This window comes from Notolabrus celidotus, chromosome 6, assembly GCF_009762535.1.
Source record: "Notolabrus celidotus isolate fNotCel1 chromosome 6, fNotCel1.pri, whole genome shotgun sequence".
NCBI classification, from domain to species: Eukaryota; Metazoa; Chordata; class Actinopteri; order Labriformes; family Labridae; genus Notolabrus; species Notolabrus celidotus.
Window position 1 is genome coordinate 13,628,791 of NC_048277.1, and position 14,433 is coordinate 13,643,223.

A 14,433-nucleotide genomic window follows, 5' to 3' on the forward strand; every position below is an offset into this window, starting at 1 on the left:
TACTTATTTTATGTCAGATAGTTCAGCCTAATAAAGGTGGTGTTGAAGTTGTGCCCATGTCTAGATGTGAGGGGATGCATCCTAAAGGAGGATCCAGTATTGAGGCCCTGTGTGTACAAGTGGTTTCCCTCCAATAACTTGTCCTATTGTAAAATAATTCTATGATCAACCCAACCTGCAACCTGCATAGATCTGTCTGTCTGTCTGTCTGTCTGTCTGTCTGTCTGTCTGTCTGTCTGTCTGTCTGTCTCTCTCTCTCTGTCTGCCTGTCTGTTCTGAACATAGACTGTAAATAAAAAGGTTCTGAAGCATAAGCAATCGATATCTCCTCCGGACTCCATTTCCCATGAGCACTAGCGGTCTTCCTCAAATCATGAGACCCATCATGGGACTGTATTGCTCCACTTTTTAGCAGCAGGGTTTTGGGTCAGTATTCCTGGCAGTAATGGCTGTAGAAACCATCGCACCTGACTGGGAGTTTGACCGCTTTGATGACGGTTCACAGAGTAAGTACCTGACGTGCTGATGTTTACTGACGTTACTCTACCTGCACTGCTAGCTTCCGCTGCTAGCAGGATGCTTTCACATTGGGCTCCGTCTATTTGCTGAAAGAGAACAAGTCTTGCTGTTGATTGCAAACAAACGCAGGTCAAATGAACTAATTTTAGAGATATGGCAACTATGATACGGCGCACATAGGATAGTTTAAGGTTAACTCGTAAAATGATGTGACAAATACAGTTAGCTAGCCCATAATCACAGTTACAGCGGCACAGCTGATCAGTCTGACAGCTGAACGACTCAAGAGCAATGTTGACATTAGTTCAGAATAAAAACTTCACAATATGGGTCCTTCGTTTTAATAAAAAAGGGACGTGGAGATGTTAATTATTTCACTTAAACCCGATGTCTCCTTGAGTAACATTTAGTGCTCATCTCCTTGGGTTTGACTATTTATTTAGTGTCCATTTCTGGCCAATACAATTCACATTCAGTCCATGAGAAAGCAGAATTTGAAATGATGTATTTAGATTCACATTACTTTTCATTCAGTAGTTTATCCAACATAACTGGTCTGCTGCTAACTCTCTATAGCAGCACAGTTTACATTAGTCTATTAGCCATAAAAGCAACATTAGACCCTCTGTGACCTGTCATCCTACAGAAATACACCTGGAGGTTCAGCTGAAGAACTACAGCAGGTTTTTGGAAGAGTTCACTTCTCAACTGAAGGGGATTGAGGAGGCTCTGGATGACTCCATCGGGGATGTTTGGGACTTTACTCTGGATCCTATCGCTCTGAAGGTAATGTACCAAAAACCATAGACTGTACATCAACCTGAAACATTATCACTATTTTCCACCAGTCTCAGTACTCGTTTCTTTCTTTCAGCTACTCCCATATGAACAATCGTCTTTACTGGAGTTAATTAAGACAGACAACAAGGTAAATGAAGACACACTCTGTCATTTATTGTACTTCTAAAGTTTTCCTTGTTCTGAAAATTAGCATTTTGTTGTGCAGGTTCTGAACAAAGTCATCACAGTTTATGCTGCGCTCTGCAGTGAGGTGAAAAAGCTCAAGTATGAGGTAAGCATGAACTAAACTGTACACCCAATTACACTGTGTGGGTGAGGCAACTTTGGTTTGTGGCTTTAACCATATGTACTTTTTCTGTAAACAGGCTCTTGGGAATTTTCTGCTTTGTTTACATCTAAATACTTTTGAAGTCTAAAAAATATGATCTATGTACTCTTGTTTGGAAACATTAAAAAAAAATATGTGTATACCTCTCCTTATGTAGTTATGCTGTGAAACCCAAATTGACCATGTACCCTTATATACTTCCCCTTACAGGCAGAAACCAAGTTTTACAACGGCTTATTGTACTATGGAGAAGGAGGTAACCTATGAGTTATTTTTATTTTCACTTTTACTCCTCCAGTTTACTTTGCTTTTTGATTAATTCTGTTCTTGTCACAGTCTCTGACACCAGTGTTGTGGAAGGAGAGTCCCAGGTTCAGATGGGGAGATTTATCTCATTCCTTCAGGTAAGTGAATTATCTTTTCTGTCAGAATGTTGCAAATTGAAACCCTGATGCCACTACTAGTTTCTCTCTTGAATAGGAGCTGTCCTGTTTTGTGACAAGATGTTATGAAGTGGTCGTCAACATTGTGCATCAGCTGGCTGCGCTCTACAACAGCAGCAAGTAAGAGCCTAAAACTGTGGCCAGTCATGTTACACAGTGAATGTACTGTTCTTGCTGGGTGGGCTTAAATACCCACATTGTGGAAATGCCTTTATGCGCCTGGCATGCAGTCATAGGAACAGCTTACAGACTGCAAATCCTGTTGATTACTTGTTGCATGTTTTACTCTTTCAGTGTTAAACAATGAATAAAAGCATCTCTCTTTTCATATTTAGGGTTGCAACAAAAATCATTGAGTCGTCAGGTGTCCATTTCCAGGTGGGATTTAAGAGTCTTTGGATTTATTTCCTCTGTGAATCTGTTTTTTCTCCAGCGCTAAATATTTCTGTGTGTTCTGCATCTCTTCTACAGATAGTGTACGAACACCTCGGGGAGTTGTTAGTGGTTCTGCTTACACTTGATGAGATAATGGAAAATCATGGCACACTGAAAGACCACTGGAAGATGTACAAAAGGTTAGAACTCAGAATAACACACAGCATGATAAGGACAAACCCTGAGAGCACCAAAAAGCTAAATTTAAAAAAATCCAGTGTTTTTTTTTTTTTGTAATACAATCTGGATTAACCCAAAGGAAATCTCTAATGTTTTTTGAATACCAGCTCAAAAAGTCACACTAATAGTATTTCATTTGAGATTAATAACATAGTAAGAGTTAAATCACATGCAGTGATGTGGCAGGCATGACTGTGTGGTGGAAATCACTGCATGGGCTTTGAATAATTTCCAAAAACCATTGTCAGTGTCAGTTTGTTGCTGCATCCACAAATGCGTGTTGAAACTTTACCATGCAAAGAATAAACAGTATATAACCATGATCCAGATGATCCATTGACGGAGACAAAGTGGAAAACTTCCCTTTTGTGTGAGGAATCATAATTTGACATACTGGAAATCATAGATACCAGGTCCTCCACTCTAAAGAAGGGAGGGATCACCTGACTTTACACAAGTGCCCATGGCATGAGTAGCTTACACATTTGTTAAGGCACCATTAATGCTGAACAATACAGGTCTTGAAGCAACACATGCTGCCAACCAGACAATGCCTTTTTTAGGGAAGACCTTCAAATTTCAGCAAGACAATACCAAACCACATTCTGCACATATTACAACATCATGGCTCTGAAGTCGTAGAGTCCAGTTTAAATTATTTTTGGACCATAAAGTTATGTTTTTATCAACAGTTCACATAGTGTCCCAACCTTTTAAAATTTGTTGTTCAATTTGGTTTGTATCTAAACGTACATGCTTTGATAGATGATTATAGGGAAAATGATATACTGGACTCTAGTGTTCTATAACTGGATTTTGTTGTTGTAGGATGTTGAAATCAGTACACCATAACCCAGGAAAGTTTTCCATCCCTGAAGAGAAGCTGAAACCATTTGAAAAGCTCCTACTAAAGCTGGAGGGACAGCTGCTGGACGGCATGATACTACAGGTGGGACATTTCTTTAACCCCTGTGCTATGTAACACGATACATTTCCCAAGGTACGAGTGTTTTCTGAATAGTCAGTGTTTTTAGTTTTTATGCTTGCATACGCAACCAGATCTTTTTTTTTTTAAAGCTGTAACCATAAATATATTTTTGTATGTTTTCGCTGGGGGTCATTGACCTCATGATGTTTTACTCCTCTGTGACAGGCCTGCGTCGAGCAGAGATTTGATGATCCTGGGGAAGGAGTTGCTGTTTCCAAAAACAGCGCTTTTGCAGAGGAGTTTGCCTTTAACATTCGCACCATATTCACCAACGTTGAGTCCAAAATAGGTCAGTTTGTCTTGCCATGATACAGGTTACATGAGGGAACACTCTTTTCTGCTAGTGGTAAGTCATTTTTTGTCTTTGTCTCTGTTTTGTTTTCAGGTGAACCCTCAGAGATCGACCAGAGAGATAAATACGCAGGTGTCTGTGGACTCTTTGTGCTTCACTTTCACATTTTTAGAAGTGTGGACAAAAAGTTCTACAAGGCTCTGCTGGATGTCTGTAAGAAGGTAGGTCAGTCTTTTTGTCCTGCCTCCTTTCCCTCCCAATGACTCTTCTGCTCATATTTTTAATTTCCTCAATCTCACAAGAGTTGAATCATCTTCCTCATGTGCCTCTTACGTCCTTTTAGGTTCCAGCTGTCACTCTGACTTCAAACATCATCTGGTTCCCCGACACGTTCCTCATCACGAAGGTCCCCGCAGCAGCTAAACTGATGGATAAGAAGAGTCTACAGGCCATCCGAGCACAGAGAGACACCTTCCTGCAGCAAAGAGCTCAGACACTAACAAAGTCAGTGGACCTAAAATAAATCTGTTTACTTGTTAATAATCTTGATTGTCCTGTTTGAGAGTTTGATTATTTTCTGTTGTTTGTCTCTTCTCTTCAGGGATGTGCAGTCGTACTATGTGTTTGTAACTTCCTGGATGATGAAGATGGAGTCGATATTGTCCAAGGAACAGAAAAGTGACAAACTGGCAGAAGACCTGAACAGCAGGTGTAATGTGTTTGTACAGGTATGAGCTTAGAGTGTCCCATCCTATCACTAACTTAAGATCAGAGCATAACAGTACGAAGATCAGATCATTACTCTGTATTTAAATTTACTTCTATATATCACGACCCTTTTAGTTAAAAAGTTAGAGATTCATTATTTGTTTGATACGATGATCAAAGCCAACTTGTTTTAGTGTAAGTTTTTCAAGACGCACTACAGATCAAAATGTAGAGCACAAGCAGTGCCATGATTAAGAGTCTAAAGAGACAGAATAAGGCTGAAAAAGATCGTTTTTATTTGGAGTTGTAGAAAGAAGAACACTTAAACTACGAATATCCCCTTACATATTCAGTTTCTTTTAAATGGTAAAGACCATCATCTGACCCACACGGACTTGGACCTGTATGTGTCCAGTCCCAGCCCTGGGTACGAAAGTGCATGATAATTCCAGTGTTTGGATAAAAGTTATCCAAATCCTGCTCTGAATGTTTTAATAACACACATTGAAGGTTTGATCTGGATTAAATAAAAAACATGACAAACTAATGTAATCCCATTCAAGAAACAAACAAAGTCATGAAATTAACATTCTCACTACAATATAAATGGTTTGAACTTGTATGACTTGTGTTGAAGATTTATACTTCATCACTATAAACTCCCTTTGTGTTTTATGTCCCTCTCAGGGCATCCTGTATGCATACAGCATAAGCACCATCATCAAAACCACCATGAACATGTACATGTCCATGCAGAAGCCCATGACCAAAACATCTGTCAAAGCTCTGTGCCGACTCGTTGAGCTGCTCAAGGTGCTTGTTTTCCTTTTTCTTCGTGAATATGTTTTTTTGCCATGGCATCATCTGTTTGAGTAAAGCTAAAATATACATCATGCCAAGTGATGTGTTGTGTCTCCTCAGGCTGTTGAGCATACGTTTCACAGGCGCTCCATGGTTGTAGCCGACTCTGTTTCTCACATCTCTCAGCAGCTGCAGTCACAGGCGCTCAATGCCATTGGCGTCGCCAAGGTACCTACTTACACAGAAATGACAACTCACAGTATTTTTATTTACAGTAGGATTGGTTGTGACAGTTTTAGTTTTTTGATCAAGTGTGTTTTATGTCTTTGTAGAAAAGAGTGATCTCTGACAAAAAGTACAGCCAGCAGCGGCTGGATGTGCTCTCATCTTTGGTGTTGGCAGAAAACGCGCTGAGTGGTCCCAGTACGAAGGAGCGGCGCCTGGTCGTGTCTCTGGCGCTGTGTGTCGGCACTCAGCTGGTATGTTGGGAGAAGCTTGTCTTTTCTTTTCATAAACGTCACCAGTTTCACGGCTATAAGGGTTGATATCTTGTGCTGTTGTTCAGAAAACCTTCAAAGACGAGGAGCTGCCTCCTCTGCAGCTGGTGCTGAAGAAGCTTGATCTGATCAGCGAGCTCAGTGAGAGGTGAGGTTTAATACATTTCTTTGATCATATTGGTAATTATGATGTTATTGGTTCACAGTCAACGTGTTGCAGCTTTAAGGAATGTTTAACACTTTATGACATACTGACTGAAATCATTAAAAAGCTGCAGCTCAGTTAACAATTTGCAGATGACAGTCCTCACTTCTGTTTTTTAAAGCATCTGGGAGGAGTTTTTGGTCCGTTATGAAACCAGGATGAAATTAACACTGATGCTTTTTTTATGACTTACAAAAAGCAAACAAGACCGTCCACAACAACACAGGAAATCTCTGTATTGTAATTCTTAATACCTTAAAAGGAACCCCGGCTACCAAAACTTATTTTCCTATATGATCAATGTTTGTATCAGCTATATATAAACGATAATAAAATCTCTCAAAATATCTTAGTTTGTATAAAACTGGAAAAAATATTTTCACTCGTAGGCCGCCATTGTTCTTTGCGTCGCAATGATGTTTGGGTAGTGACGTAATTTGGTTGCAACAGTCTGTTTTCTTCATGCATGTCAGCTGAAGCATGTGATTCCTGGGTGCTCTGTGAAGTTATATTTCAGATCAGACTGTCTGTACAGGGGCTGACTGCCCTCGCTGAAAAAGTCATCATCTGAGAGGAAAAGATCCAGAGACTGACTGTCCCCCTGAAACGGTTTTTCAGCTCATTTTCACAATTAGCAGCATAAACGTGGTCTTGAGTAATAAGTTGGTGCGCATCAGCTGGCCACTGTACCACTGCATCAGATGTGTGTTTTTCCATCTGAGTTGCGACATCACTCTTATTTGGAGAACACTGTACACTTACGGACTGCTGTGTTGACTGATCGGGGGACTCGTCGTCAGCTTCCTCCGTGATCGTGGTAGTGGTCGTGGTTGTGATCGTGCCCGATGGTTCGCCATCAGAGGCTACATCTGCAGGTGAAGGATGTTGACCTCCCCGCAGGAGCACATCCAGTGTCTCCTGCCTATGGCGTTTCCTCGAGCGGACTTCACTCTTTTCCCGTGAGTGTTCTGTCTGTTTATGAAAGAAAACTGACGGCACAACATTTGGCTTCAGTCTCCGTTAATAACTAGCAGCACCTGTGAGCTCTTTCACCAGCGTGGGTCGGCTCAATGCATCAAATGCATCTGGAGTGAAGGGCGAGAACATAGCCGCCGGTCCTTCGGAAGTTGTGTACGTCCAAAAGCAATTTCCCACTCCTTTCTTCTCTTTTTGTCTCTTGGAAAGCTGTGTAGACTTACACCAGTCCCCTTGTTTCCCTTCGACTGGAAACTACACCCAAACGCAGCACAGTGCGGCATTATTATGGTTTTCACATTCCTGAAAGCCAGCGAGTAAACACCATAGACTGTAAATAATAATAAACACGGGCGAAAACCAGAGGCTCGGCAAGATGCAACCATTACACGTCATCAACCCAGCTTGCATTGCAATAGTAAAACAATGGCTGCGCTCGTAGGTTAGAATATGTGTTATAAGTTTCGCTCTTTAAAGAAATAACAATTATTCATGTCTATTTAACAAAGCTTTCAAGTATGAGACAGACATTAAAGCAAATTTATGCCTATTAGTCCCCACAGTCGGGGTTCCTTTTAACCATTACAAGAGGATAAGTGTCAGATAACACTATTTACAACACGCTGAAGAAACAGAAAGCGTCTCACAGGATCTTTAACCCAAAAGGTCTTTCTAGCATTCTACACTCGATGAATGCTGTTGTAACTGCATACAGAGATATTTCTACAAGGCAAATGTACTATAGCAATGTGAGATATCTTGTTTTTTTTCTTTCAAAGTCATCAGTTAACTTCAAAACCGTTTCCTTTCTTTCAGGGTGAAGCTGCAGTGTGACTGTAGTTTCCTTTACTGGCACCGAGCTGTGTTTCCAATCTACCTGGATGATGTGTACGACAATGCAGTGGATGCAGCACGACTACATGTAAGTTGGGAGATGTGCTGATACCATGCACTCTTGCTGTAAAGGGTGCACCAAAGCAACAACCCTGTGTTTTTGATACATCACTCTGAAAGTTCCTCTCTTTAAATGAACACTGGGATTGACTTGGGATGCACTGATCCTACTTTTTAGGTCCCGATACCGATATCGATACCTGGGCTTTGGTATCTGCCGATACCGATACAAGCCGAAAATCCTGGTATTGATTTCACAATCTCTATTCCTTAATGTGAGGATAGAATCATGTTTTGGCAACTTCAGGCTTTTCTGACTTTTTAAACCAAAATAAAAAAAACATTTTTAAACTGACAGTATCATTATTCAAGAGATTATAAATGTGTACCAGCAGTTTGGTGAGTAAGTAAGTAAGTAAGTAAGTAAGTAAGTAAGTAAGTAAGTAAGTAAGTAAGTAAGTAAGTAAAAGTTTATTTATATAGCACTTTTAAAACACTTCATAACCAACAGATTACAATTTAACTGTAAACCTCAGCAGTGGATAAGAGGAATTAAATATTCTGTATTAAAAAACTGTCTCAAATGAGAAAATAAAAAATATGTCATTGTAGTGTTTCCCACAGAAGTACAGTGTGCCTGTGGCAGGAGGAGGGCTATTAAATCATTGAATACATTATTACTCTACCCAGCTTTGCACTTACTGTTTCCCTTCTCCGCGTCTGACATTGTGACATTATTAATTAGCACATTTTATAAATGATGAAGTAGGAGATGCACATGGCTGTTGTAAACACAGAAAAGCATAGAACTGAGATGAATAGATATGCCATATGGATCGGCACTAAATACCGGCCCCTTGTCACCAATATCCGATCTAGCTTTTTGAGTCGGATCTAGCCGATATCCGATACAAGGATCGGATCGGTGCATCCCTAGGATTGACTTCTTTACTGTTAACACATCTGTGGGTTCATAAAGAGTCTATGTTTATAATGGGATTTGAGTTGTTTCTTGTTTTTTTTACTTGTGATGATTGACTGTTCTTATGTCCTTCTCCTCTGTGCTTTTCTGTGATTGGCGGAGCAGTACATGTTCAGTGCACTGAGGGACAGTGTACCCTCTATGCTGCACGCCAAACACATGGAGTCATGTGACCAGCTGCTGGAGAGCTATGACAAGGAGATAATGGACGTGTTTCACGAGGTGAGAACATTTAAAGAGAGATAAGTACTGTACACTGTAGCATTAAAGAGTGAGGAAATGTGATTTGATTCTTACAAACATTCTGAATCTCCATGTTTATGATGTACATAAACATGAATCATCCTGGTATCTCACTTTCATAGCACCTGCTGGACAAGCTATGTAAGGAGATCGAGAAGGACCTGCGTCTGTCTGTTCACACACACCTGAAGCTGGACGACAGGAACCCTTTCAAAGTTGGCCTGAAGGATCTGGCTCACTTTTTCTCCCTCAAACCAATCCGATTCTTCAACCGCTTCATTCACATCAAAGGTGCAGAATAACTGCTCACATGTTCTGTTCAGCTTCTTTATGATACAAGCCAAAAAAATCTGTGTATAATTACATTTTGTGAAAAATGTTTTTACTAGTCAGCTGTTTTTTAATTCATGTTAATCTTTTTTAGCATCTACTATTTTTATTTGAATGCGAAGGCATGTGTTGCATGAGTTTTGATCATAAGATTTACATAAATTCAGATGCAGTAATTGTATAGGCAGTTTGATTCAAATCCACAAATCAGGATCTCTAAGGATATCTAAACACATGTATATTTATATGTTCCCTCTGTAAGTTTCTCGGGCCAATGATACCTGTTCATGCTGATATTGGAAGATGTACATATGGTGTTCAGGCTGTTACTGGCATATGTTACATATTTCTGCTCTTGCAGCCTATGTGACCCACTACCTGGATAAAACTTTCTACAACCTGACAACGGTGGCTCTACATGACTGGGCCACCTACAGTGAGATGAGAAACCTCGCTACACAGCGATACGGACTAACCATGGCGGAGGCTCACCTGCCCAGCCAGACTCTGGAGCAGGTCTGTGTTCTTGCATCTTTTATGTTGTCAGTTAATTTTCTTATTCTAGCACAGGTTTCATTGGAAGGGGTGTTTCAGGAACAATGTGACAAATTATCAAGGATAAAATGAAAACATGTTTGGACACATACATACATAGTAGAGGTGATTTATGGCTGATCTTGTATATTCTCATCAGGGTCTGGATGTTCTGGAGATCATGAGGAACATTCACGTCTTTGTCTCACGCTACCTCTATAACCTCAACAACCAGGTGAGACAAAAACCTTCTGGATCTTTACAAAAACAGCTTTATCTGCAGTGTTCACATTTGTATTTTTGTCCACCAGATCTTCATAGAGAAGGCAAGCAACAACAAGCACCTGAACACCATCAACATCCGTCACATTGCCAACTCCATCCGCACCCACGGCACCGGTATCATGAACACTACGGTGAGATAACAGGAGATGTAGTGTCGGGCCACATCCCACAGACTGTCTCATTCTTTATTCTTGTCCTCTCAGATCTGAGGGAATAAAAGGTTTTTCCTTGTGTCATCAGGTGAATTTCACCTACCAGTTCCTGCGGAAGAAGTTTTACATCTTCAGTCAGTTTATGTACGATGAACACATCAAGTCCAGACTCATTAAAGACATCCGCTTCTTCAGAGAAACTAAAGACCAGTCTGATCAGAAGGTATGTCAAGGCAAATCACTGTCAATTTTTTTACCACACTACTGACCCAAAAGTTACACACACACATGATGATGTTAAGTTAAACTTTTTAGGACATTTTCAAGTTTGGTTAGATATTTGTTAAACCAGCTGAGCACCAACTGATGCAAGCTTGACATTGAAAACAAGCCATGACCTTTACCAGATTTTCTGTTCTCTCAACCAGGCAACTGGCTAATCCTCCCGTTATAAAGTCTGGTTATCATAGCCCAAGTGAGGATAGCGTGGAGGCTCCAGACCAGCTCTTTTTAAACCATAGTCATTCCTGTTTTCTTTCAGTATCCATTTGAGCGAGCAGAGAAGTTTAACCGTGGCATCAGGAAGCTTGGTATCACTCCAGAAGGACAAAGCTACTTGGACCAGTTCAGACAGCTCATCAGCCAGATCGGTGAGATAAACATACTAATGTTGATCTGTTCAGGGCATGTTTTAAAAAAAAAAAAAAACCTGTGCAGAAAAACGAAACAAGTACTCTTTCTTTGGTTTATTTTTGTTCCTTCTTTTAAGGAAATGCTATGGGTTACGTGCGTATGATCCGTTCTGGAGGACTCCACTGCTGCAGCAGTGCTATCAGGTAAAAGCGGATGGCTTTTAGGCTAGATGTGCTCCATTGTGTTGTCAATATGAAGGTTTGGGCTGAGCCAGTCTAGGAAAATCTCTCTAGGTTAAATCTTTTTCTGTTTTTCACGTTTTTCTCAATTCCAGGTTTGTCCCTGACCTGGAGGATATCGTCAACTTTGAGGAGCTGGTGAAGGAGGAGGGACTGTCGGAGGAGACTCAGAAAGCTGCTGGGTAAAGCCGGAATTTTGTATCACTCTATCATATCGTGCATGTCAGTCTTTCTTGACCTTGCACCTATTTCTTCTTATTATATGGATAATTCTACAACTTTTTGGGGGTAGATTGGAGTTGCTTTAGTTCCCATACCAACTTAGTATGTGTAGAGATCAGTCAGTTCAATATTTGTCTTTCTCCTTCAGTTAAACATGCAGTTTTGCTGTTAGAAGATGTGTCCAGTGTTCTTCCATATTTCCACCTTTAGAGGGCACCACAGCTTGAAAAATGTAACTAAAAAAATCAGGTTTTTTTGCACATTTCTTGATTATTTTCGTCATGTCAAGGGTCCTGGACTCAGTGTTGGGAGATCTGACCAGTAACTCTGCAGAGGGGACAGAGTACTTTAAGATGCTGGTGGCAGTGTTCGCACCTGAGTTCCGCAGTGCCAAGAATATGCACCTGAGGAACTTCTACATGATTGTGCCCCCTCTGGTCAGTTTTTCACATGTGTCCATGTTACTACCTTTCACACTCTCTGGGAATGTAACATCTCCAGTTCTTCTTCATCACTTTATGCTGCACTTTCTGTAATTAAAACACATCTGATCTCTCTCTTAGACTGTAAATTTTGTTGAGCACTCCATCAACTGCAAAGAGAAACTCAACAAGAAGAACAAAACTGGAGCTGCTTTCACGGATGATGGCTTTGCTATGGGTGAGTAAGCCTGAATAAATCCAGTACTTCTAATTTAATGCTGTATGCACTTGTACTGTTTGGCTGTTGACTTACTCCCCCTCTGTATCTTTCTTTCTTTCAGGCGTGGCGTACATTTTGAAGCTGCTGGACCAGTATCTGGAGTTTGACTCTCTGCACTGGTTCCAAGCAGTCAGAGACAAATACAAGAAAGAGATGAACGCAGTGGTGAAAGAGCAGAATGTCCAGTCTGCCAGCCAGGATGAGAAGCTGCTGCAAACCATGAACCTCACTCAGAAGAGGCTGGATGTCTACCTTCAGGTACAATTGAATGAAGAAGCAACAAGGCTGTGTTATGTGATCTACATTCTGCCTAATTTAATTTTTGTTTCTGAATTGGCAACACTCCCAGTTTGGTATAAACCAACAGAGTGCAGACAACTGTGTTCAGATTACTGTTACAGAAGAAAACTTAATAAAAGGTTTAAATCTGGGGAAGATTTTGAAGCAGATTTGATAGATGTCAGACTGAATCCCTCGAGGAGTTATAGCATCTGTGATCAGACTTGATTCTATCATGACTCAGACAGGAGGAGCAAAGTTTGATGCAGCTTGCAATGATGAGGCACTAAGTTATGGAAGCATTGAGAAGAAAACACCATATATATCATAGACTCTGTTGCTGCTCAAGCTACTTTCAGTGTTTGTGAGCTCACTTTGTTTTCTAATCATTAATGTACACCTGTCCCCTTTCTCTCACACTGTCCCTGACTACATGTAACATAGATTAATTTTGAACTCTTTGTCTTACTTCACTTCAGGAGTTTGAGCTGCTTCATTTCTCGTTGAGTAGCGCCCGCATCTTCTTTCGAGCAGACAAGACTGCAGCGGAGGAGACTCAGGAGAAGAAAGATAAAGGTTGGCTGCTGCTCCGATGATTAATGTTGCCTTTAATTATTCAAGACCTCTGGCACACCCACTCTGTTACACAGGCTTCTTGTGGATTATCTTTCATAGATAAAAGAATAGTACTCTCGTTAATGATGGATGAGGTCTGTGTGTCTTTATTGTCTCTTTAGATCTAACAACTAACTTCTTTTTTTATCCACCAGAAGAAGCTGCCAAAGCCGGAGGTGCTGCAGATTGCTCGACCCCAGCTGAAGCTGTCTCAAAGTGAGCCTCACCGTGGGATCAGTGTGAAACTTGAAGAGTTCTGCAAAGTGGCCGGAAGTAGTGTGTAGATCTCCTGCAGCAGACTGCACTGAAACATGTCTGGAAACAAGACAACAGCCCAGAAGGCAATAATCTCCTGTAGAGAAAGGATGTATAAGCAGTACTGCAGTGTTTGTTTGTTTCTACAGAAACATCACTGTAACATCCATCAGCTTCGGATTATTAGTGATGATGAATTCAGTTTGGATTTGTAGCATTTCAACAAGCAGATGCAGTTTGAAAAGTCAGGTGGTGCAACAAGCATTGTTAGGGAGTTGATTCTTTTGCCATGCTGCCTTTGATACCTTCAGTCTGGATGGACTGTCTTATTTTTCAACAGTAGAAGCCTCAGCTGTGTCTGTCTTGATCAATGACTAATTGACATCCATGCTTTCATTTTAATACTTTGCTTCGTCTGAGTTAGTGTTCAGCATACTAGCTGTGAATGATTGTTCATGGCCTTTAATGGCAGCTCTGTTCTTAATGCCTCTAGATCATTGCACAGTAACGAGGATCATTGAGAAGATTTTCTGTGTGAAATCTAATATTCTGTCAATTTTTTATTTTGTATGAAAAAATGTGCGTGTGCCTTTCCAATCTGTGGATATAAGTTTCGATTGCCTAAATAGTTAAGAAATAAAACACCAAGGGGGGAAAGTGTTGCACAGTACAGAGATTCTCCCTCTGCTGTGATGGAGATGTTTCATGACATTTTTAACTATCTGATTTTATATCCATTAACATGTGGTACATGTGAGAAAAAGACCATCATTTGGTCAGAATTACATTCCATGAATTAATTTGATTGAAAAGATCTGTTAAGTCTCTGAAGGCTAATAAAACTGCACTTTCAAAAGAATGGTCTCTAACATAAGTTTGTCCTCAAGTCAAAGATA

General features: G+C 40.5%; 1 protein-coding gene across 2 annotated transcripts; it reads left to right on the forward strand.

Moving 5' to 3' along the window:
• The first annotated feature begins 368 nt into the window (after positions 1-368).
• On the forward strand, positions 369-14,396 carry washc4 (WASH complex subunit 4). Of its 2 annotated transcripts, none has more exons than XM_034686686.1 (33): positions 369-506; positions 1,166-1,305; positions 1,394-1,447; positions 1,526-1,591; positions 1,859-1,904; positions 1,985-2,052; positions 2,129-2,211; positions 2,427-2,469; positions 2,563-2,666; positions 3,535-3,655; positions 3,860-3,983; positions 4,080-4,207; positions 4,330-4,490; positions 4,588-4,714; positions 5,382-5,507; positions 5,616-5,723; positions 5,828-5,974; positions 6,061-6,140; positions 7,989-8,094; positions 9,154-9,270; positions 9,414-9,582; positions 9,983-10,137; positions 10,316-10,390; positions 10,467-10,571; positions 10,681-10,815; positions 11,134-11,242; positions 11,362-11,428; positions 11,560-11,646; positions 11,976-12,123; positions 12,250-12,346; positions 12,450-12,646; positions 13,147-13,243; positions 13,438-14,396. In XM_034686686.1, exons 1-33 carry the CDS (start codon positions 446-448, stop codon positions 13,500-13,502), a joined length of 3,516 nt encoding a protein of 1,171 aa, XP_034542577.1. In that variant the 5' UTR covers positions 369-445; the 3' UTR covers positions 13,503-14,396. The 2 variants fall into 2 exon arrangements, with proteins under 2 accessions (XP_034542577.1, XP_034542578.1); XM_034686687.1 differs by having other exon boundaries at positions 446-506; positions 13,441-14,396.
• Positions 14,397-14,433: the final 37 nt, after the last annotated feature.

Excerpts from the sequence above, each read along its gene's own strand:
- washc4 (XM_034686686.1), top strand. The coding sequence starts at position 446 with ATGGCTGTAGAAACCATCGCACCTGACTGGGAGTTTGACCGCTTTGAT. Across the intron at positions 2,470-2,562 it reads CGTCAGGTGTCCATTTCCAG|ATAGTGTACGAACACCTCGG; the intron begins GTGGGATTTAAG and ends TCTCTTCTACAG. Across the intron at positions 10,572-10,680 it reads CCGGTATCATGAACACTACG|GTGAATTTCACCTACCAGTT; the intron begins GTGAGATAACAG and ends TTGTGTCATCAG.